Source organism: Neoarius graeffei, chromosome 3 (genome assembly GCF_027579695.1).
Source record: "Neoarius graeffei isolate fNeoGra1 chromosome 3, fNeoGra1.pri, whole genome shotgun sequence".
Lineage (NCBI taxonomy): Eukaryota > Metazoa > Chordata > Actinopteri > Siluriformes > Ariidae > Neoarius > Neoarius graeffei.
Window position 1 is genome coordinate 71985568 of NC_083571.1, and position 25030 is coordinate 72010597.

General features: G+C 42.2%; 1 protein-coding gene across 1 annotated transcript in view; it reads left to right on the top strand.

Annotated features, from left to right (window-relative positions):
* Positions 1-7945, top strand: part of LOC132882602 (uncharacterized) — an 80948-nt gene extending 73003 nt beyond the window's left edge. The window contains exons 6-12 of the mRNA XM_060915691.1: positions 240-324; positions 1924-2021; positions 3691-3996; positions 4077-4361; positions 6573-6701; positions 7114-7184; positions 7584-7945. Of these exons, the coding sequence (XP_060771674.1) occupies positions 240-324; positions 1924-2021; positions 3691-3996; positions 4077-4361; positions 6573-6701; positions 7114-7184; positions 7584-7691 (1082 nt within the window). The 3' untranslated portion in view covers positions 7692-7945. The remainder of the gene's footprint in view (positions 1-239; positions 325-1923; positions 2022-3690; positions 3997-4076; positions 4362-6572; positions 6702-7113; positions 7185-7583) is intronic.
* Positions 7946-25030: the final 17085 nt, after the last annotated feature.

Consider the following 25030-nt stretch of genomic DNA (forward strand, 5'->3'; position numbering starts at 1 on the left):
GCAGGGCAAAGATCATGTCATTGGTTGAGCGCCCTTCTCTGAAGCTACACTGTGCCTCTGGGATGTGCTTTTCTATGCTTGGCCAGATACGATTCAGGATCACTCGTGCAAACAATTTTCCGGCGATAGATAACAAGGAGATGCCACGATGGTTTCCACATGTAAACCTGCAATTCTTCTTGAAGAGTGTCATGATGTTGCCATCTTTGAAGTCTTGGGGCACTCTCTCTTCCTGCCAGATTGTGAGCAGAAGCTTGTGGAGCTCGTTGGTGAGAGCGATGCCACCGGCTTTGAGAACTTCCGCAGGGATACAATCCGGGCCAGGTGATTTGTCGTTCTTTAAGTGTTTTAGTGCCTTCTGCACTTCATCAAGGAGCAGTGGTTCAGCAAGGTCATGTAGGATTGGCTCTTGGGGAATGTCATTGAGAACTGATGGATCAGCGCTGCTTGGTTGGTTGAGCAAAGTGGCAAAATGTTCTTTCCAGCGAGCTAGTATGTCATCTTTCTCGGTAAGGCGAATACCGTTAACATCGTTGATGGGACCAAGGCCAGATGAACGCCTCTGCTGAACCATCTTCACTGCCTTAAAGAAACTCTGTGAGTCATGTTTCTCCGCATGTTCTTCTATCTCGCTAGCTCTGTTGCGCAAAGCTCTCTGGCACTCACTACATGCCTTCCTGTATCTCTGGCGGTTCTCGGGGGTTTCATTCTGTAAGACCACTTGGAAACTGTCACGCTTCCTCTTCAAGAGGTCCTGGATGGTTAGGTCGTTTTCGTCAAACCAGTCGCGATGATGTCTCTTCTGTAGCCCAAGAATGTCCTTGGATGTGGAGTACAAAACATCTCTCAAGGATTCCCAATGATCTTCTAGGGATGATGAGTTGATGTCTCCGAGCCTTTGCGTGATTGATCCCTCAAGTATTTTCATGACCTCCGGATCTTTGAGCCTGGTTGTGTTTAGGCGCTTAGCACCGGGATACCGACGTCTTTGAGTGGAGATATGGAAACGTAGCTTCAAGCACGCACACACCATTCTGTGATCCGTCCAACAATCAGCTGAGTGTTTTACCTGGGCATCGATCAGGTCACTTTTGTAGTGGTTATGTACGATGATGAAATCGATCATGTGCCAGCGTTGTGATCGTGGATGCATCCAAGTGCCTTTGTGAATGCCCCGATGTTCAAAAAGGGTGTTGGAGATTGTGAGTCCATAACGCACGCAAAGCTCGAGAAGCATGATTCCTTGTTCATTGGAGTCTCCTAATCCGTGGTTTCCGATGACGTCTGGCCACGTTGTGGTGTCCTTGCCAACTCTAGCATTGAAGTCACCGAGTACAAAGAGTCGGTCATAACTGGGCACTGATGAAAGGGCTTCAGACAGTTGGTCGTAAAATAGGGTTTTTTCTTCGAGGGGTCTTTTAAATGTAGGTGCGTAGGCACTTATTACAGTTGCTTGGCAGGACTTATTGAGCTTGATCCTCATCATCATAATGCGGGAGTTGATGCCCTTCCACTTGGTTACCAGCGGGCGCAGGGAGGTCTTGATTGCAATCCCAACTCCTTCCTGTCTAGGCTGGACACTTGGTCTGCCTGAGTGGAGAAAAGTAAAGTTGCCCTCAATAAACTCTCCCTCCTCAGGGATGTGACCCTCACTGAGTCCACAGATGTCGATGTTGAATATCTTCAGTTCGTCTGCGACTAACGCGGTTCTTCTTTCAGGGGCTTGGCGTCTGGAGGTGGTTCTGTCAGATAGGGTTCTGACATTCCAGGAGGCAAGCTTGATTGATTTTATCGTGTTGCGGGCATGCATGGGTGAGTCAGAGCCAGGGGGTCCTTGCGGCTTTCCCCTTGGTCCGTCATATGTGCGGTGTCGCCGCCCATCCGTACGATGCTGATTCAAATTATACTGTGATGGATCTGTAGCGGGTATCAAGATCCTCAGGCTGAGGGTGAGCAGGCTGCCCTCTTCCGTGCTCACGTCCTCCGTGGGCAGTTGATGCAGAGTGGCCTCAGGGAGACACGTATCACAACATCGTATGTCCAGGAGCGGTCAGAAAAGTAAAGGTCAGTGGGCCGACCCAGGCAGGGACTGACCTTAGGCATGCTGGCCATTGGGACTGCAGAAAGACCTCTTCCGCCCTATGGTGGTATGCCCAGCACACATATAACTGCTCTTGGTCTGGCCTGTCAGGTGGATATTAATCAATTAATTATGTGATCTTATGAAGTGAATTGGTTGGACCAGCTCTTATTTAGGGGTTTCATACAAAAGGGGGTGAATACCTATGCACACCAGATTTCTGCTTTTTCATCTTAATTATTGTTTGTGTCACAATGAAACAACAATTTGCACCTTTAAAATTGTAGGCAGGGGTGGCACGGTGGTGTAGTGGTTAGCGCTGTCGCCTCACAGCAAGAAGGTCTGGGTTCGAGCCCCCATGGCCGGCGAGGGCCTTTCTGTGTGGAGTTTGCATGTTCTCCCCGTGTCCATGTGGGTTTCCTCCGGGTGCTCCGGTTTCCCCCACAGTCCAAAGACATGCAGGTTAGGTTAACTGGTGACTCTAAATTGACCGTAGGTGTGAATGTGAGTGTGAATGGTTGTCTGTGTCTATGTGTCAGCCCTGTGATGACCTGGCGACTTGTCCAGGGTGTACCCCGCCTTTCACCCGTAGTCAGCTGGGATAGGCTCCAGCTTGCCTGCGACCCTGTAGAACAGGATAAAGCAGCTAGAGATAATGAGATGAGATGAGATGAAGTTGTAGGCATGTTGTGTGAATCAAAAATCCCCCAAAAATCCATTTTAATTCCAGCTTGTAATGGGACAAAACGGGACAAACACCAAGGGGGATGAATACTTTTGAAAGACACTGTAACTAGTAGTCGTTGTAAGAGGTGTTTGTTGTTGTACTAGTTTTGGACCTAATGATGTTATAATTATTTCCAATTGGGAAATTTACCTCATCAGTTTGGCTGGAGTTGGTTGGAGTGATTTACATTTCTTAGGTCCTGTGCAGTGAGCTGCTGCTGAAATCAGATGGTTTGTAATGTCAGCATTTTCACACTTTTGTTCCTGGCGTAGGTTAGCGATAGTCAAAAACAAAGTACAATCTCGTGTGATTCTGTTGTTTTTTTTTTTTTATTAAAGTGTAAACAAACAAATAACCAACCCCGGGTCACAAAAAAAAAAACAGAATGCAATATTATATTTAACACAATTGTTATTCGGGCCCTGACTTTAAAAAAAAAATTTGAAGGAAGGTGTGCTTTCTTTTTCTCCATAACTGTAAGTAATAAAAATGGCAGATTTCCCCGTCTACCTCCTGCCACCAGTTTCTCTGTAACCGTGACTTAGTGGAACAAAAGAATGCAAGAAAACACACAAAAATACAGCAAAACATTTACTGAATAAGGGTTTTTCAAGTATGACAGCATTATACTGTAATTTCCTGACTTTTAGTTCCTGAATAAAATGTGACCGTAGTCCTAGATTATAAATTGGGAAAATATAGGAAGGTCAAAGCTTGGTGTTGAAGAAAATTTATAAAGTCCATTTGACCATAAATCAAATGGGAATCTCTGAATTAATGGGAAACATTGATTTAAAGTTAAAGAAATGAAATATTACACACTTTTAAAAACATTTTTATGATGACTCTTCTATGAGACTCTCAGATCTGTTCTCTCTTTCAGAGATCTTCAGCTCTGTTGGTGGATCTTCAGTTCAGGAAGTGATCGGTGCTGTAGGCGAGTCTTTTACATTCCATACCAGTGTCCCTGTTTCTGGCAATTTAATTTATAAAAGTGACACAGTTGTACAGGTATTTAATAAATATAGCGACTTAAACCTGAGTGAGAAGTTTGTGAATCGTCTTCACTGGGACGGTCAGAGTGGGTTCTTCACTCTCACAGACCTGAGAACAGAAGATTCAGGACTTTACACAGTGGAGAGCACTAAAGAGGTGAAGGGAAAACAGGATTATCAGTTGGAGGTGTACGGTGAGTGTGTTTCAGAGATTTTAGATATAAAGAATCTTCAATTCTTAACTTCTCAGATTGTTCATGATGTTTCTGTACAGAGAGAGTTTCAGCTCCTCAGGTGGTGAACACATCCTCCAATTCTTCAGAGTTCTGTTCGTTACTGTGTTCTGTGAGGAACGTCAGAGGACTGAAGCTCTTCTGGTCTAAAGAAAATGATGTTTTATTAAACTACACCAGCAGCAGCAACTCATCCAACATCACACTGAGTCTTCATCTAGAAATAAAGACGGCAGACATTCACACGTTCAGCTGTGTGGCTTCCAACCCAGTCAGTAATGAGGCAACCACAATCACCATCACAGACTACTGCTCTCTGAACTCAGGTATGAGATGAGACTACAAAATATAGTGTTTAATGTGATCATTAAGAAATAAAAATTGTGTGGTGCTGTTATAGTACAATAATAAGTGTAACATATCAGAACAAGGGCAATAATATAAAGCTGCACTATTGTCAGCTGCTGTTACAGAAAATTAATCAACACCTTCTGACCAATCAGAGTCTAGAATTCAACAGCAGAGTGTTGTAAATAGATAAAGTTAAATTCTCTCCAACTGATAATTATAAATTTGATAAAGATATGAGCATCTGTTACAGGTTGACCCCTAATATCATGACTGTAACTCTGACATGATGTGAGGACCGTGTTAGTTATTTGTCCTGAATGATTAATATCTTAATATCATAGAGGCGTGTAGCTGCATGTGGATTCTTCCAGTGAATTACTGATATTATACTTTATAATCTACAGTACTTCATGTTCCCATGACCCTCTACTAGTTTCGGTTCTTTGTAACTGTATCTACATTTTTCCCCATCCTCAGTTTAACACTGCTGCTGATCTGACACTGACTGCAAAACCGTGATTTATTTCTGACCCATAAATGTCTGTATCACATCCTCAGTGACTGTGCAGTGAAATCTATTACTCCCCCTTCATGATGACCTCCGTGTATTAAATTATGTATGAGGGTAAGTCAAAACATTCTAAGACAGATGTTATAATTTCAAAAGGTGTGAAAGACATCCACCAGAATTCTACACAGAAGGAATTCTCCGATGGAAACACCACTTGCAGAAATGTTTAGACTTAAATGGAGGATATGTAGAGAAATAGCTTTGTTATTTTAATAAATAATTTTATTTTCAACTTGTCTTAGAATTTTTTGACTTACCCTCGTATAATGTAAATCCTGACTGGTTAAGTTAAACCCTCAGTACAGATCAGTGAGTTGGTACTCCCTTTATGTCCTCTTTAATCCTGAAGATAATTTAGACTTTACTGTTCATTTGTGCTCAGAATTTGGTTTACCTGAAATGCCCATTTTTTGACACAATCTTTGAAAGTCAGTCTGTCTTTCTGAAAGATGTTATCTTCTGAAACTGGATCTACATGTAGAGCTACAGTACTAACAAAGCCCAAGACTGGTCCGTAATGCTATTCAAAATAATGATACAAATTTATTAGGCATGTAGTGATATATTGTATCATGATAAATCACGATACAAATGTATGACGATTCAAAATCTGTGCATTAAAAAAATGAATGGTGATTATTATCAGGCTGTGTAATCACTGAGATTTTCTGAGCTGTAATTGCGTTGTTTAGGCAAAATAATGTACAATTGCAATGATGCACATGACTTTACTGTAGGCAGAAATAACACGGCTCTAATGCAGAAAACATACAAAAACGGAAATAAAATGTGAAAGAGATGCCGTGTGATTGTACAAATATTTTACCAAGAAATCAGAGCTCTCTTTTTACAAACTGCTGAAAGATAAAGAAAAGAGAAGCAAATGGAGGCAGAATAAATGTTCAATAAAAGTTTGAGAAAAGGAATATTAACTATTTCATTTTTAATAAAAGGAATATTTAAATGAATAGGCTGTTATATTTTACTCCAACCTTTATAATAATTATTGGTTATTAAGAAAATGAAGCAATTATTTTAATTTAACAAAAAAAATTTAAGTTGATAAAGAATAAGAAAATAAATGTTGCATTTTTTTTTTTGGTAAGAATTTTCTTCCTTTAATTTGTTTTTTTTGTTTTTTTTTTTCAAAAAATATCATGGGAAAATTGAATTGTGAATTGAGTGAATCATTACATGCCTAAAACATATAAAATTGTAATGTACTTTATAAAGGCCAACACCACGATATAAATGAAGTATTTTTCCCAATGTGAAGCTGTGGGAATGTCAATTCATGCCATGATCACACCAGGTTTCACCTTGTCAAACTCATGACAAATTATTTTATGATGTTTGATATTTCTCTACATTAAAAAAAAACAGATTAAATCATACAGTATTGTATGGAAATATGAATAAACCAGTTTAGCAATGTTCATCTCTAAAAACACACTGGACTTTATTTCTACAATTTTTACCAACATACATACCGTACTATCGCAGACTTAATAAATTTATTATTATTATACCTGGACGACACTAATGATGCTGCTTTTTTATCTGACATAAATGTGTTTCATTTGATCATTTATTTATTTATTTATTTATTTTACAGATGTTTCTCATCAGCAGAGGACTGTGATTGTTCCAGTTGTGGTGTCTGTGCTTTTAGTCGTGCTAGTAATCGTGACGTATGTGTATCTGCGGAGAAAGAAATTAAATGGACCCTGTCGGCGTAAAGAAGGCAGGTATTTGTCTCATTATTTGTCTGAAAGAATAAGAGCAGAAGTGAAATTTACCTTGATGCCTTTTATCTCATTTCTTACTAAACCTGCATTACTGCAAATAATTCCAGTTTTGTTATTTGGGAATTTACTCATATCTTGAAAAAACAAATTCTGCATTTGACTTTTTTTATTTTAAATTGCAATTCTAACAAACATGTACACAACAGCATCACACACAGTCTACATGATTAGGAATAACTTTCAATTTACACACATAGCTTTGATTTCTTTATTTTAATAATTTTCACATCACTTTTACCAATCTTATTTTTCCTGATCTATGAGTCAGTGTCTGTCAGTCTCTCATTATCGACCAATAAAAAACCTTTACTGATTGCTATAAAAGCTTTTTTTTTTTTATCTTTGCAGACTCTTCTGCAACTGAAGGCCTGAATGAAGAAGTACAGTATTCTGAGATAAATCATAATAAACGCACTCAGGTCAGTAACTGATGGACTGACAGACAGTGACAAATGTTTTACTCTGAAAATAAAAATAAAGCCCGACAGTTCAGTGTGATGTGCAGCAGTTTTTCTCACAGAGAACTCGAGTTTCACAACATGGAGGACTTTAGTGTGGTTAAAGTTCTTGTGAAAGCTGTGGTCTGAGTGGATTTAGATGTTACTGAGCTCATGTGTGTGATGTTTGAGAGCCGTCTCACAGCTTTAGAAGTGTCTACAGTAGACTGTAGTTGACTCTGATGAAAGACGACACTGTTGAATTAAGAAATGTTGGAAAGTCCCTCCTCATAGAGTTACAGTATTTAATAACAAGCTATTATTCACAGTTACTCTCAGATAAATGCACGGAATTTCTCTCTCTCTCTCTCTCTCTCTCAGGGAAATATACCAGAACGTATCTCTCAGGAAGCATGTCCACTAACAACGATTTATGACCAACTTAGGCCAGAGAGAACTGCGGACTGCAGCAATAGAGGAACAGAATAAACCAGACCCAAAGCCTGCTTATTTTATTCTTTTTTCATTTAAAGGTCACAAAAATGCACTGATAAAAAAGGATTTAAAACCATTTTAAATAAAACACTGCATTGTGCTTAAACATGATTCTTATTCATATAAAGGAAGGTTTTATGCTTAACAGATGCTTTTTTTTGTTTGTTTGTTTTTTTCCAGTTTAATGCTTCAGGCAAAAAAAAAATCAATGATGGTATTTATTTAAATAAACCCCTTCATCTACAACAAAAAAAGTGTTTCGGTTATGGTTATTTCCAACCTTCTGCTTTTCATGTGAACATTCTCCCAATGTCAACACTCCCACAGTCAGTGTATTATTTATCACTCAGCTTTGCAGCTGCTGTTCTTTATCTCATGTCGTTACTAAGCAATACGGTTATCAGGATGCGGTTATTGTACTTCCTAGTAGGGTGGGAATGAGCCCAGGTGGATCTTTATATGAAGAGAAACGTGCAGGTGAAGCTGGACACACTGACAGTCTGATAAACCCAATTATTTAATATTTTATCACCAATTACATAGATTAATTGTGAGACAACTTAATGACCTGGATAACTAAAATTATTTGTAAATCATAAAGCACATTTCAGATCAAACTTGTCCACTCCCACACCATCCACCCTGTAAAATGTCCAAAGCAACACCCACAGCACCATCAGTCTGGCGTGATCCAGTTTCCACTTGTAGTAATGGAACTTTATTATTTGTCTGTTCTGTCATCTGACCAAATTTTATACAAACTCCTGAGAAATCTTTATACACTACAGGACTTCTCAGATCACTAGTTTCATTTTTGTCACTCACATCACCTGCAGCTTTTCTGAATTTGCATATTATTTGAATAACCAGTATTAGCTGGGGCGCTCTTTCATCCAGCACTGTTTGTACTTTTTGCTTTTGTCTTGTGCTTTTATGTGACTTAAATATTGCTGGGCTGTCATACATTTGCTTAAATGGTTTCCCCTAAGGTCCTGTAATTATTCTACCCTTACTGTATATTCTCTCTCTCTCTCTCACACACACACACACACACACACACACACACACAAAGCGACAGGTGACTTCATCTCATCTCATCTCATTATCTCTAGCCGCTTTATCCTTTTACAGGGTCACAGGCAAGCCGGAGCCTATCCCAGCTGACTACGGGCGAAAGGCGGGGTACACCCTGGACAAGTCGCCAGGTCATCACAGGGCTGACACATAGACACAGACAACCATTCACACTCACATTCACACCTACGGTCAATTTAGAGTCACCAGGTGACTTCATTTCTTACTGAATTGAACTTTCTCTGGCAACTCGGTATGGCACTGTATCATAATCAATCTAAATGCATTAATGATTCCTCAGACCAGTCCAAGTACATGATTGCACCTTTAGGGGTACAGCAGCTTGTCACTGGGGCAATATCCTCGAAGGTACTTATCTGTACCGTTTATATACTGATTGGGAATGTATATGTACCTTTTTGGCCCTAAAACTGTACGAATAGTTACCTTGAGTTCCAATAATAAGCCTGAGGGAGTGCATTGTACCTTGGGGGACAGAAATAGTCTCCTATTGTACCTTTATTTCTGATAGTGTACGGTGTGTATGGGCTAATATTTCTTTCAGTTTCCCACAACTTTAGTTCCTATCTTCATTTAGTTTCCATTTACTGTTTAACACAAGAATGGAAGAATCATAGTTTCAACTTCTCAGGTCGTATATAGGATCTCTCATTAAATGTGTATAAAGACCTTAGGAAGCAAAATAAATCTCGAAATGAAGTAGCAGAGATCATTGGCAGTGTGGGGAAATAAGGAATTTTAAGCAGACTGTCACTGGACAGACAAGTTTGAAATGTTCTCTGTCCATCCAAATTTCAGCCTGTCCGAATGATGGGTCAAAGGCTTGGAATAATGTGGCTGAAGGTCCGGGGCCTGCCTTAGGGACCAGGAAACTGAAGGGCTCTAGATGTCTGGCGATGGCTTCTCAGCTATTTCCAGGCATATTTTTGTGATCTTCAAAGGCCAAATTACACTAGACATTAGTTGCTAATTACACTATCCATCCATCCATCCATCCATCCATCCATCTGTAGCTGCTTATCCTGTCCTACAGGGTCGCAGGCAAGCTGGAGCCTCATCTCATCTCATTATCTCTAGCCGCTTTATCCTGTTCTACAGGGTCACAGACAAGCTGGAGCCTATCCAGGCAAACTATGGGTGAGAGGCAGTGTACACCCTGGACAAGTAGCCAGGTCATCACAGGGCTGACACATAGACACAGACAACCATTCACACTCTCATTCACACCTACGGTCAATTTAGAGCCACCAATTAGCCTAACCTGCATGTCTTTGGACTGTGGGGGAAACCGGAGCACCCGGAGGAAACCCACGCAGACACGGGGAGAACATGCAAACTCCGCACAGAAAGGCCCTCGCCAGCCGCTGGGCTTGAACCCAGGACCTTCTTGCTGTGAGGCGACAGTGCTAACCACTACACCACCGTGCCGCCCACTAATTACACTACAAATTTAATATAATTTACAAGAAAGTGTCAGAAGATTCAAGAAAAACATGCTTAAAGTTATACCCAAGAAAACAGTAGCGCACACAGGTCAGTTCCACGTCTAGAAAAAAGTATGGGGGCAAGGATGTTCCAGTTGGTTACAACTTACTGGTACTCATTTATAGGTACAATAATAACACTCATGAAACATTGTCAACAATGACTTTTTTATAGTATGTTTATAATAAGTCTATAAGAAATGTAGTAATTAACAACACAACTATTCTTGCATAATACAGTTAAAGTTTTGAGTATAAGATTCCAAGTAACTTTGGAACAAAATGACTTTTAAAATAACTCAAAACTAGACATAGGAATATCATTTGGCATTCAGACTAAAATCTACTGCACTAGAACTTAGAAAAGAGAACAAAATAAAAACTCTATTAAAATATAAATCGACATCCTCCAAAGCATACGACTACGACTGTTGTTCTTCTCATCTCATCTCATCTCATTATCTCTAGCCGCTTTATCCTGTTCTACAGGGTCGCAGGCAAGCTGGAGCCTATCCCAGCTGACTACGGGCGAAAGGCGGGGTACACCCTGGACAAGTCGCCAGGTCATCACAGGGCTGACACATAGACACAGACAACCATTCACACTCACATTCACACCTACGGTCAATTTAGAGTCACCAGTTAACCTAACCTGCATGTCTTTGGACTGTGGGGGAAACCGGAGCACCCGGAGGAAACCCACGCGGACATGGGGAGAACATGCAAACTCCACACAGAAAGGCCCTCGCCGGCCACGGGGCTCGAACCCGGACCTTCTTGCTGTGAGGCGACAGCGCTACACTGCAAAAAACTGAAAACTGAATTTGAGGAGAAAATTACTTAATACTAGTGAAAATATCTTGCTGCATGGACAGATATTTTTACTTGATAAGACGTCTTAGAATAAGTTGGTTGCAATCAAGAACTAAGTTTAATAATCTCAGAATTGGTGTCTTGTATTCTTCTAATAGGAAATGCTAGATCGTTTTAACTATTTTCAAGATATTTTCACTTGCTAAGACATTATTTTTTGCAGTGTAACCACTACACCACTGTGCCGCCCCCCTATTATTATTATTATTGCTTTATTTAGTGTGCCACTTGGGGAGAGGGATGTGCCTGTAAATTTTGGCGGGGCTAGGAACATCCATGGCCAAGTTATGAATTCTTAAAATCACGCCCACAGGGTCCCCCATTTTACAGGCCATGCTATAACAATGTATTCACCCAGTGTAACATTTGGAAGAAAAATAAAAAGTAGATTAGACCCATATCTTTACAATTTTTTCTTGGGCCATCCAGTTTGATGCTTTTGAAATACAGACGGATACATTTGAGTTATTTTTTTATCGGCCATCCACTCTAATGCTTTTGAAATACAGATGGACAAATGCGAAAATTACTGGTAAATATCTGCCGGTCCGGCCTTATTTCCCACACTGATTGGTGTCTCTGGTGAGTGTATGTACCTGTTTCTGTTAGTTTATTTTGCTAATCTAATATGCCAACAAAGTTAGTACAAAGCTGATCATGGAACATAAATAAAGTTACCAATTTTTATTCTGATTCCTGTTTTAATTACTGTGTTTAAGTGAGATATATATATATCTCACACACACACACTGTCCACTGGACAGGCCACACCCACTAGCAACAGCAGTGTCAGCTACTATATGCTCCAGGCAACAACTCGATCACGTCCTCATGTGAACTCAGAGATCAACTTTTTCCAAACAAGTGCATGCTAATTGTATTGAAGCCGACACTACGTTATACTACAAGATCATATTCGTACATTTGTCTTTTTTTTGTTAATTTTTTTAGAGAATGACATGTCACAATGTCTGTAATATGATTTTAACACAAAGTTTGATGTTTGAAAAGTTACAAGTTAATAATGAGATGTTTGCAGGATGTAGAATGTAGCTGATCTTTACAGCAATACTGCAGTAGGTCAGAGGATTACAAACTGTCTCATACTTCAGCTCTTCCTGTGCATTTCACAGAAAACCCACAAGTGTGTGTGGTTTCGTCCTCACAGTGTCACCAATGGTTGTCAGTGTGTGTACCTCGCAACACAGTTCATACTGTACACCAGAGCTGGCCTGTGGCAAAGGTGTCATCGGTGGCTGCTCAGGCGCAAAATGTCAGGGGCCCAAAAGTTTCTGTAGAAAAGGAAGTCTAGCAGTGCACTATTCTTAGACCCCGTCCACACGTAGCCGGGTATCTGCTAAATCGAAGATATTTTTCTATGTTTTGGCCTGTCATCCACATGAAAACACATCAAAAACGAATATTTAAAAAAACTCCAGGCAAAGTGAAGATTTTTGAAAACTCCGTGTATGCCTTTTCGTGTAGACAGAGATAACCGGAGTTTTGTGTTTTAGAACGTCACAATCTGCGCCAAAAAAATTACAACAAATCTGCCCTGACGTCAAACGCGCGACCTTTGTTTACTGCAGAAGCCAGATTAAGCATGGACAAAGAGTAATGGATCGGAGTAGTGCCTTGAAAGCGTTAATTATTGTGCAGGTGCTATTTACATGTTTAATTTTAGAAGCCCAACTACTGATAAGATTCCCAATCAACGTTTTCTTGCGTCTTTTGAAGTTTATACTCCAAAATTGTGTTTAGAAGCAATTCTGTCTCCGAGTCTGTCCAGACGAACGAGCTTGGCACCATGTTTTATGTTTAGGCAGAAGTGACGCCAACAGAGGGCTATTCTGATGTGATTAGGGGGTAGGATTTGGGGAAATAATGCCATCTACAGGTTTGGAATGCTTATGAATGTGATTGAAAACGCAGATGTTCGGTTATGTGTGGAAGGGATTTTTTTCGAAGACAAGGTGGTGTGGATAAAACATTTTTATAAACAGAGGGGGGGAAAATGTTCGGTTTTAAAAATACCCGGCTACGTGTGTACATGGCCTTAGAGTGACCAGATTTCCCGAGTCTAAAACCTGGACACTTTGCGCGTGACCGTGATACTCGTGCATGCGCACGCGTTTTGATGTAAACATGCGCCGGCTCAAACCATGGTTCAGACAGGTGCTTTTATCATTTTGTAGAAGCTCACTTTTATCAACATTTCAGAGAATAATCAAGTATTTTCTTGTTATCTACATGTACTTCTATCACAATTCAGTTAAAGTGAGAAAATCAGACAACAGATGTAATGATAGGGAATAGGCCAATAGCCTAAATTTCAACTGATTTATTTCACCTTTGTGAAAACGCCAAGAAAATGCATTGCTTGCATATTAACATCAGCATCTTATGCAATTAACTTTTTTTTAAACAATAGGCTATGCATTGTAACAGGAACGAGCACATGAGCCTAATCGTTGTCACCTCCAAACGTTTACCCAAAATGCCTCTGTTTAATCTTAACCAGTGTAGGCTATTAACTAGTTTGAAAACATGAACCCTGAGTTGACAACAGCATCAAACAAGTCAAGACAATCTGTGATACAGATTAAAGACAGATGAAACAGATGAAAGACAACAAAAAATGTTTCAGAAACACAGCCACCCAACCCACCCAGCCTAAAGAAGATGCCATTTTATTGCATATATTTACATGATGAGTGAATTTGCTCCAGTAGCGCTTTATTGCCCGAGAGCCTGCTGTGAAACTGCGAGCAAGTATCGTCGAAATTGGCCCGGGTAATGAGCAAGGCTTTGAGAGTAGGCACGGTCATGCGATTCCTCTCGTCAGTCCAGGTGTTGCTCATGAGTGAAAATATTCGCTCAACTGGAGCATTGGTGCCAGGTAGGCACATGGCAAACTGGCAAAGCTGGCTGGCATTGCTGTAAGGAATCTCCCTACTCTTGAAGTGCATGAACATCTCTGCCCAACACTCATCCGTTGGCTTGCCATCAGTGCTCCACTGAGCCACCTTCTCAGTGGTATATAGCCGCACAAATGATGTCTTGTCAAACAGCTGGGTCTCGTCAATGTGACACTGATGCAATCTTGACGACACGTACTGGAGGGACGATTCAACCTCATCCCATTGAGGGACAGTGTTGAGGAGAGTCCAGGAGAGGACCTCTATCTCCTTAAACGGAGCTCCCCATTCCTTCAAGTATGAAATGCAACACTCGTAAAAGGCGCAGATGGTGTTGTGAAATTCCGCTGCCTTTCGTGGATTATCAAGGGCGCTCAGAAGATTCTTCACCTATAAAAGCGAATAATTTCCCAATTTTCCAAATTATTAACAAATAAATAAGTTTCAAATCACTTTATTGGCTAATGTTTCATGTTTATTTCCACACACTATGTATAACCTAAGCCTAATGTTAGGGCAAAGTAGGAAGAATTATGCTTTATGGAGATGCTGATTTCATTCATCCAGCAGGACTTGGCACCTGCCCACACTGCCAAAAGTAGCCTAATACCTGGTTAAATTACAATATTCTAATTTTGTGAGATGCTGAATTTGAGATTTTCTTTAGTTGTAAGCCATATCAAAATTAGCACAAATAGGCTCATGGCTAGAAATATTTCACTTACTTTCTAAAAACTTATTTTTTTTTTCCTTAGCCTTTATTCCCTGATCATTTTCCTCTTTTATTTTAACTGCTCAGTCTTCAATTTGATTTCATTATTGTATTGTGTACAAAGATGGTATAGTGTAGGCCTATTTTTAAATTATATTTTTCTGCAGGGGGCGGCACGGTGGTGTAGTGGTTAGCGCTGTCGCCTCACAGCAAGAAGGTCCTGGGTTCGAGCCCCGGGGCCGGCGAGGGCCTTTCTGTGCGGAGTTTGCATGTTCTCCCCGTGTCCGCGTGGGTTTCCTCCTGGTGCTCCGGTTTCCCCCACAGTCCAAAGACATGCAGGTTAGGTAAACTGGTGACTCTAAATTGACCGTAGGTGCGAATGTGAGTGTGAATGGTTGTCTGTGTCTATGTGTCAGCCCTGTGATGACCTGGCGACTTGTCCAGGGTGTACCCCGCCTTTTGCCCGTAGTCAGCTGGGATAGGCTCCAGCTTGCCTGCAACCCTGTAGAAGGATAAAGCGGCTAGAGATAATGAGATGAGATGAGATTTTCCTGCAGGGGGGCAGATGTCTTTGGGCTTTCATGTTTACCTTGAGACCTGTGAACACAGCCAACTTTCTCTCCTGCAGTTTGCCTTGTAGGTTGCGCAGGTGATGGGCCGAGTGCACGGCTGTGTTTTTCTGCCTCTCCAGCGCCTTGACGGTATCGTTGAACAACGACAGCTGATTGTGCAGAAACCACATCCAGGCCTCATTAAGCGGGTTCTGTAAGAATTCAGTGATCGCCACAGGCAGTCCTCTCAATAACTGCCGGCAACCGGCGATTTTGCTGCCTACAAATGCTCCATTGCCGGCTACTCACAGTGGTTTTTCAAAGAATTGAAATTCATAAGTTTTTACTTGATAATTTCTCATCTCATCTCATTATCCTCATTATCATTATCTCTAGCCGCTTTATCCTTCTACAGGGTCGCAGGCAAGCTGAAGCCTATCCCAGCTGACTACGGGCGAAAGGCGGGGTACACCCTGGACAAGTCGCCAGGTCATCACAGGGCTGACACATAGACACAGACAACCATTCGCATTCGCATTCACACCTACGGTCAATTTAGAGTCACCAGTTAACCTAACCTGCATGTCTTTGGACTGTGGGGGAAACCGGAGCACCCGGAGGAAACCCACGCGGACACGGGGAGAACATGCAAACTCCACACAGAAAGGCCCTCGCCGGCCACGGGGCTCGAACCCGGACCTTCTTGCCATGAGGTGACAGCGCTAACCACTACACCACCGTGCCGCCCCTACTTCATAATTTATCTCTCATCTCATCTCATTATCTCTAGCCGCTTTATCCTGTTCTACAGGGTCGCAGGCAAGCTGGAGCCTATCCCAGCTGACTACGGGCGAAAGGCGGGGCACACCCTGGACAAGTCGCCAGGTCATCACAGGGCTGACACATAGACACAGACAACCATTCACACTCACATTCACACCTACGGTCAATTTAGAGTCACCAGTTAACCTAACCTGCATGTCTTTGGACTGTGGGGGAAACCAGAGCACCCGGAGGAAACCCACGCGGACACGGGGAGAACATGCAAACTCCACACAGAAAGGCCCTCGCCGGCCCCGGGGCTCGAACCCAGGACCTTCTTGCTGTGAGGCAACAGCGCTAACCACTACACCACCGTGCCGCCCATGCGTGTACATGCTATTATTTATAATTATATATAATGTTTAACTCCAAAGTTATTGGCACCCTTCAAGAGAATTGGTAAACTGATGGGATAAAAATGTTACACAAAAGTATTCAAATTTTCCTGGAGAAACTATAGTTTGCATTCTTTTGAGAATTGTTTTGCTTAGAGCAAAGCTTAGTATACTAAGCTTTGCTCTAAGCAAAACAATTCTCAAAAGAATGCAAGTGGCAAAATTAACAGCACTTATATATATGTGGATTAATGCTGCTCAGCACTGCTTTAACATCAGTGGGGGAGAGTGTTAGGGGTTGGTGGTCTATAGTCAGCCTTGCCCTGGATGCAGACTCCTGGTTGTCCTTCTCAAACCGAGCATACACTCAAAAAAAAAAAAAACATTGGATTTACTTAACCGAGTTATGGCAACCGGTCCCACGAAACTGTGTTAATTTAGATGTATTGAATACAGTTATGTTGAGTTATTCAAAACATAACTGTATTCAATACATCTAAATTAACACAGTTTCGTGGGACCGGGTGCCATAACTCATCTCATCTCATTATCTCTAGCCGCTTTATCCTTCTACAGGGTCGCAGGCAAGCTGGAGCCTATCCCAGCTGACTACGGGCGAAAGGCGGGGTACACCCTGGACAAGTCGCCAGGTCATCACAGGGCTGACACATAGACACAGACAACCATTCACACTCACATTCACACCTACGGTCAATTTTAGAGTCACCAGTTAACCTAACCTGCATGTCTTTGGACTGTGGGGGAAACCGGAGCACCCGGAGGAAACCCACGCGGACACGGGGAGAACATGCAAACTCCACACAGAAAGGCCCTCGCCGGCCCCGGGGCTCGAACCCAGAACCTTCTTGCTGTGAGGCAACAGCGCTAACCACTACACCACCGTGCCGCCCATGCGTGTACATGCTATTATTTATAATTATATATAATGTTTAACTCCAAAGTTATTGGCACCCTTCAAGAGAATTGGTAAACTGATGGGATAAAAATGTTACACAAAAGTATTCAAATTTTCCTGGAGAAACTATAGTTTGCATTCTTTTGAGAATTGTTTTGCTTAGAGCAAAGCTTAGTATACTAAGCTTTGCTCTAAGCAAAACAATTCTCAAAAGAATGCAAGTGGCAAAATTAACAGCACTTATATATATGTGGATTAATGCTGCTCAGCACTGCTTTAACATCAGTGGGGGAGAGTGTTAGGGGTTGGTGGTCTATAGTCAGCCTTGCCCTGGATGCAGACTCCTGGTTGTCCTTCTCAAACCGAGCATACACTCAAAAAAAAAAAAAACATTGGATTTACTTAACCGAGTTATGGCAACCGGTCCCACGAAACTGTGTTAATTTAGATGTATTGAATACAGTTATGTTGAGTTATTCAAAACATAACTGTATTCAATACATCTAAATTAACACAGTTTCGTGGGACCGGGTGCCATAACTCGATTAAGTAAATCCAATGTTTTATTTTTTTGAGTGTAGAAATTGTTGAGCTCATTGAGAAAGGAGATAGCAAAGGATGGGGGGAAGGGTTGTTGGACTTGTAGTCGCTGAGGACCTGAATGCCTTGCCACATATGTTGGGGGCTGGAGTTGGAGAAATGCTCCTCAACCTTCTGTTTGGAGCATTGAATGAAGTATTGAATGAAGAGTAATGGTGGTAACGACCGTTGGTAACCTGTCTCTAAAATGTGTAGTAGGGGATGGAGGCAATTTAACACCATCTACATGTTTGCCGTGCTCTGATTTTCTTTTATTGACCAGGAAAATAATAGATGTATATTGGGGAAAGGTCTTCGATGTAAAAACTGCTCTGGGTGTTGCCAGGTTTCCAATGCTGAAACAACTTTTTTACTGCTTTGCTGTGCCTCCCACAGAGCAGTGCAGATAGTGAGAGGGCTTTTTCATTGGTTAGGAAAATTCATACTGAGTACAGAAAAAATATGGCTGCAGACACATTAACTGCATATCTGCAAATTAAAATGAACTGTGATAAGGAGCTACAACTGCTACCCAAGCAGTGATATTATAGCTAGTGCCAAATCTGCAACATCTTTGTACAACAAAGAACACTCCAAAAAGGAATAAGATTTAAATTCTTGTTGTAAATTACTGGGAAGATTTTCAATTTAACTTCATAATTTATTAATTTTTCACTTATCCTTGTTTACATAATATACTTGATGTGGTTCAGTCATCTTTAGTTGGATCTAACACTGCTTGCGGCGTCAACACTTTTTTCTCAAATGGAACTTTTACTAACCTTCATTTACTGTTTGACATGATTATATATAATTTATTACATGTAACCTACTGTTATATTTCAAATAATTTTCTTTGGTGGAATGTAATATTGTAGGTGATGTCAACACTTGTCAAACAGAACTTTGTGTAATTTTTATGAACTATTTAATATTAATACATTTTATTTGCAAAATTTGCATCAATATTTTTATTACTGATACAATGTACAATACAATAATTAAGTTTATAGTTCAGTCATTCTCTTTAGTAGATAATTGTTTACTTGACTGTACATACAGTCCTTTTTAATTCAGTTGTTTTCTCTGGGATCTAAAATTTCTTTTTATTCAGTCCATGCTTATTTGATCCCTTTAACTTGATGCAGTGTGATAAATATGCCTATTACAAAAGGAGTGTATAATGTGCAATAAAACAGTTGGTGCTTTGGATTATCTCATCTTAGTCTGGCCAACGCGACAAAGCTCTACGAGCTATTGGTCTGGCCAAGATATTAAGCCCAACCGTTTCCCAGAGCCCGTGGTTGACCCGCCTCCCTGAAATGCCTCAGTTTGCTACTGGTCGAAGCCAGAAAAGGCTGTGACGAAGCTTAAACCAATCACATCACTCTTTCCTCTGACATATGCGACGCAACGGGGCTAACTGGTAGATTAAACTCTTACCGAAGCCGGTCGGGAGCAAGGCGAAAACGTCCTTCCTTTCAATAAATACCTCCAGGGCTGCTCTTTGCTCCGTTTTCAATGAGAACTTCCTGTTGAATGCTTTCAATACAGCATCTATGCGTAATAGATGCGGAACCGTGAATGAAGCGCTTCCAGGATAGATTCTGTAAACAATCTATGGCTTCCGGTCGCAGTTCTACTACGTCAGTGCCTTGAACACGCCTCTACCCAGGGCCGTTGGAGATGCTCAAAGTTGATTGGTTCCCGATTTTTCGGGAGCTTGGAAGAGCTGTAGATAGCTTGCCTGGCCAGACTAAGCTTGCAACAGGCCCTCGTGTTGCGTCACGCTTAGGATGGGCGGGCCCAGGCTAATCTCATCTCATTATCTCTAGCCGCTTTATCCTTCTACAGGGTCGCAGGCAAGCTGGAGCCTATCCCAGCTGACTACAGGCGAAAGGCAGGGTACACCCTGGACAAGTCGCCAGGTCATCACAGGGCCGACACATATGCCGCTTTTCCACTACCAACGCGGCTGAGTTGGGCTGAGCCGTGCCATGCTGAGTCGGGCTGAGTCGAGCTGAGCGGGGCTGTTGGAGTTGCATTTCGACTACAACCGTGCTGAACCGTGCTGGCTGGAAGTGGGTGGACACATTGGGTGGAGTTAGCGAAAGTGGGTGGACGTCAGGTGATGTCGTTAGGCGGCGCAAACAGTGACATCAGTGATCTTTTAAGCGGTAGTCTCACGACCCGGATAGTAAACAATAAACATGGAGGACATGGAGTCGTTAGTGTTGGTCTTGGTGCTGTGGCTTGTTGTCACCGACAACGCCAACAGATACTGGCAAGAGCGTATAGATGAGGCGAGGCGCATAAGGCTTCATAATTCTCGTAATTCGTAATTCTCCTTCTTCCGGGTTTATGGTGTTTACAGATCCCAGCGTGCTCGCGGGGTGTGTGTGGGCATGTGAGGACACTCCTCCTCACCAATCAGTGCACAGGGGAGTGTCTGCTCACGCCCCTAGCCTCACTCAGCTCGGTTTGGCTTGCTTCAGCCCCACTCCAAAACCATGCGAGTTTTGGGGGCTGAGCAGGGCTGAAGCGAGCTGAGTCGTGCTGTTCTTAGATAGTCGAAACGCGAGCCGTGTCGGGCTGAAGTGAGCTGAAGCGAGCTGAAAAAGGGTAGTGGAAAAGGGCCAATAGACACAGACAACCATTCACACTCACACCTACGGTCAATTTAGAGTCACCAGTTAACCTAACCTGCATGCCTTTGGACTGTGGGGGAAACCGGAGCACCCGGAGGAAACCCACGTGGACACGGGGAGAACATGCAAACTCCGCACAGAAAGGCCCTCGCTGGCCACGGGGCTCGAACCCGGACCTTCTTGCTGTGAGGCGACAGCGCTAACCACTACACCACCGTGCCGCCCCGCTTTGGATTATATATTGGAATTTTTTCTCGTGTATAAGGGCTCATGGGTGTATGTAAGGGAAAAGTACAAATTTTGTAAGGGCATGGGGAACTAAAGGTTGACATGTCTTCATTATAGGTTTCACACGTTGGATGAGTGGTGAGTACTTAGGGGTGAGAAACAGAGAAAGGTGATCTGACTGTCCTATATATAAACGTATGAAACGACAATTTGTCAGAATTTATGAATTTTATTTTTTATATAATTTTTTTATCTCAGAATATGTTTTGTAGATAGGGATTGTATTGTGTGGTTTGCTTAAAACCTCCTGATGCAGCAGCGCCCTCTAGTGGGACTGCCGCTGAACCCGGAACGAGGGCATTTTTTTAAATTCATCTCATCTCATCTCATTATCTCTAGCCGCTTTATCCTTCTACAGGGTCGCAGGCAAGCTGGAGCCTATCCCAGCTGACTACGGGCGAAAGGCGGGGTACACCCTGGATAAGTCGCCAGGTCATCACAGGGCTGACACATAGACACAGACAACCATTCACACTCACATTCACACCTACGGTCAATTTAGAGTCACCAGTTAACCTAACCTGCATGTCTTTGGACTGTGGGGGAAACCGGAGCACCCGGAGGAAACCCACGCGGACACGGGGAGAACATGCAAACTCCACACAGAAAGGCCCTCGCTGGCCACGGGGCTCGAACCCGGACCTTCTTGCTGTGAGGCGACAGCGCTAACCACTACACCACCGTGCCGCCCCGCTTTGGATTATATATTGGAATTTTTTCTCGTGTATAAGGGCTCATGGGTGTATGTAAGGGAAAAGTACAAATTTTGTAAGGGCATGGGGAACTAAAGGTTGACATGTCTTCATTATAGGTTTCACACGTTGGATGAGTGGTGAGTACTTAGGGGTGAGAAACAGAGAAAGGTGATCTGACTGTCCTATATATAAACGTATGAAACGACAATTTGTCAGAATTTATGAATTTTATTTTTTATATAATTTTTTTATCTCAGAATATGTTTTGTAGATAGGGATTGTATTGTGTGGTTTGCTTAAAACCTCCTGATGCAGCAGCGCCCTCTAGTGGGACTGCCGCTGAACCCGGAACGAGGGCATTTTTTTAAATTTATTAATTTAATTTAATTAGCTTTGCCATAGTGAGATATACATGTAGATACATTGTGGCTGGGAAACCACTACAGCTTACGCCAATTACAGGGGCCCCATTAGTGACATCTCACTTTATTTCATCTAACAACTAACCTAAACAACACAGAACTATAAAAAGTGAACCAGCTTCATTAGCACCAATACTGCAACAAACCCACCTAATGTCACTCACCGGTGTCCTTCAGTTCATTAGAAAACAATCACAGAAGAACCCTCTCTCGCCCCCTGCTGCCTGCATTGAGTCATGACTAGTCATTTAAATCGTTCATTTAAACATATTTTCGTTGCCAGAATGTCTAATTTTTTGCTATTAAAAATAATTTTCTACCAAAAAAAACCTAAATGATAAGACTGTAGTTTAACTTACGACATAATATTTTTTATTTATTTATTTACTCACCTAACACTCAAACATGCATCTTTTTAATTTTCCCTATAAAAAATGAGTGTCCTCTTCTCAAACTAATAGCGATTACAAAAAAAAAAGGCCAGAATACTCAAAGCCACAAATGTCTTCTACGAGTCTGCACAGTTAATTTTCTCTCAAAAACAAAATGTTCCTTGTTTCATGGTCGTTTTTACCGTGTTCTACCGATACAAAACCCACTTCCAGGAGAGACGTGCCCTCACAAACATGGCTGTTTCTCGCGTCCAAGTCCGCTTAAGTGATTGACACTTATTTTAGCCAATAGAACTTATGCTCAGGTTTGAAAGTGGCCAATCAGGACATGATGATTGGCCACTTTCAAAAGGGTGTGAAAAAAAGGAACAGAAAGCTGCAGCTCTTCCTCTCCTCTCTTACCTTCCCGTTACACAACCCCACCATCCCTTTGCTCCCCCTGGCGGGGGTTGAATGTAATAACAGCACATTTCAAGCAAGGGAAATGTTATATAGAGAGCGTGCACGTGACGTCACGAGGTCACGTGATATTTGTTTATCTGCCATCTTGGACGGCATGGCCGCGCATAGAACTTATGGCCCTTTTCCACTACCCTTTTTCAGCTCACTTCAGCTCGCTTCAGCTCACTTCAGCCCGACACGGCTCGCGTTTCGACTACCAAAAACCAGCACGACTCAGCTCGCTTCAGCCCTGCTTAGCCCCTTAAACTCGCACCGTTTTGGAGTGGGGCTGAAGCGAGCCAAAGCGAGCCGACTGAGGCTGGGGGCGTGAGCAGACACTCCCCTGTGCACTGATTGGTGAGGAGGAGTGTCCTCACATGCCCACACACGCCCCGCGAGCGCGCTGGGATCTGTAAACACCGCAAACCCGGAAGGAGAAGAATTACGAGAATTTCTGAAGCCTTATGCGCCGCCTCGCCTCATCTATACACTCTTGCCAGTATCTGTTGGCGTTGTCGGTGACAACAAGCCACAGCACCAAGACCAGCAACACTAACGACTCCATGTCCTCCATGTTTATTGTTTACTATTCGGGTTGTGAGACTACCGCTTAAAAGATCACTGATGTCACTGTTTGCGCTGCTTAACGACATCACCTGACGTCCACCCACTTTTGCTAACTCCACCCAGTGTGTCCACCCACTTCCAGCCAGCACGGTTCAGCGCGGTTGTAGTCGAAATGCAACTCCAACAGCCCCGCTCAGCTCAACTCAGCACGGCACGGCTCAGCCCGACTCAGCCGTGTTTGTAGTGGAAAAGCGGCATTAGACGAACCCGTTCTAATTATCAAGTGTGTGGGAGTAGATCTTTCGAGAATGGTTATATCTTGTTCAGCATTTGGTTGTACCAATAGACAGGGCCAAAAGGAGGGCCTGTCATTTTATAGATTCCCCGCAGACAAGGAGAGACGCGCAAAATGGGTGTCCACTGTGCGAAGAGAAAACTGGTACCCCAGTTATACCAGCCGAATTTGTAGTGAACACTTCATATCAGGTAGGTGTAATCTTCTAATTCAATACTCCTAGTACATCTGTTAAGTTTATTTTCGGACTGAATGATAACTGCATACTTACACTACGTTCAGACTGCAACCTGAAACGACCCATATCCGATTTGTTGTGAAATCCGATTTTTTTGTTAGGCCGTTCACATTACCAATTATATGAGACTTGTATGCGATCTCCAATATGAACGGAAAACGACCCAAAAGTGTCCCGCATGCGCAAATTGACACGTAATAAGCACATCTACGTAATACTTAAACCATGGGCGTAACCACCATAGGCACTGGGGGGGACATGTCCCCCCCAATATTGGGAAAGTACCAATCTGTCCCCCCCAATATTTGGTGTATTAAATCAATATGAGACAAATAATATGCCATCCTGAACCATGGCTATATAATGAATCCTTCACTTGTTATGTCCGATTTACTTTCAATTTAGGAAGCACAGAGAAACAAACAAACAAAAAAAAAACTTTGCGACCACCCCCTATGATTGTGCACTTGGGTCAGCCCATGACGCCGTAGTGCGGCTTAGGCTGGGCAGACACTGTGCGATTTTTTCAATCACGGTATTCAGCTGCTGCTCACACTGTACGAGTGAATCGCAGGGGTAAACAGCACGCAGCTTACGATTCCTGTTCTCACACTATACGATCCGATGCTCGGATGCGATCTGACTGCTCACACTGTACTTCCATATTTCCAGATTCTTGTATCCGGAACTGCAACGTGATATAGTGTTGTGACGTTCGCGAACGAACCGATTCTTTTGAACGGCTCCTAGGCATGAACGATGAGAACCGAGTCTCGAGCTGGGGGAGCCGTTCTTTCTGTCGTTCTTTTTCTGTACTGTGTTTCAGATAGTTTATAATGTTGTGTGATATTAATGATAATATTGTGGGAAAATTACTTTGCATGGACGTTCATTTAATTTATTCTATCGTCATTTTGTTTGTTCCATTTTTGTGTATTTTATTTATTTATCTGTTTTGTATCTCAGACTTAAATATTTTTGTAAAACAAGTGTTTTTCTATAAAATATTCTTGCGTTCTTGATAACTATGTTCTTGAGTGGGTTCTTTTTTTTTTTACAGAA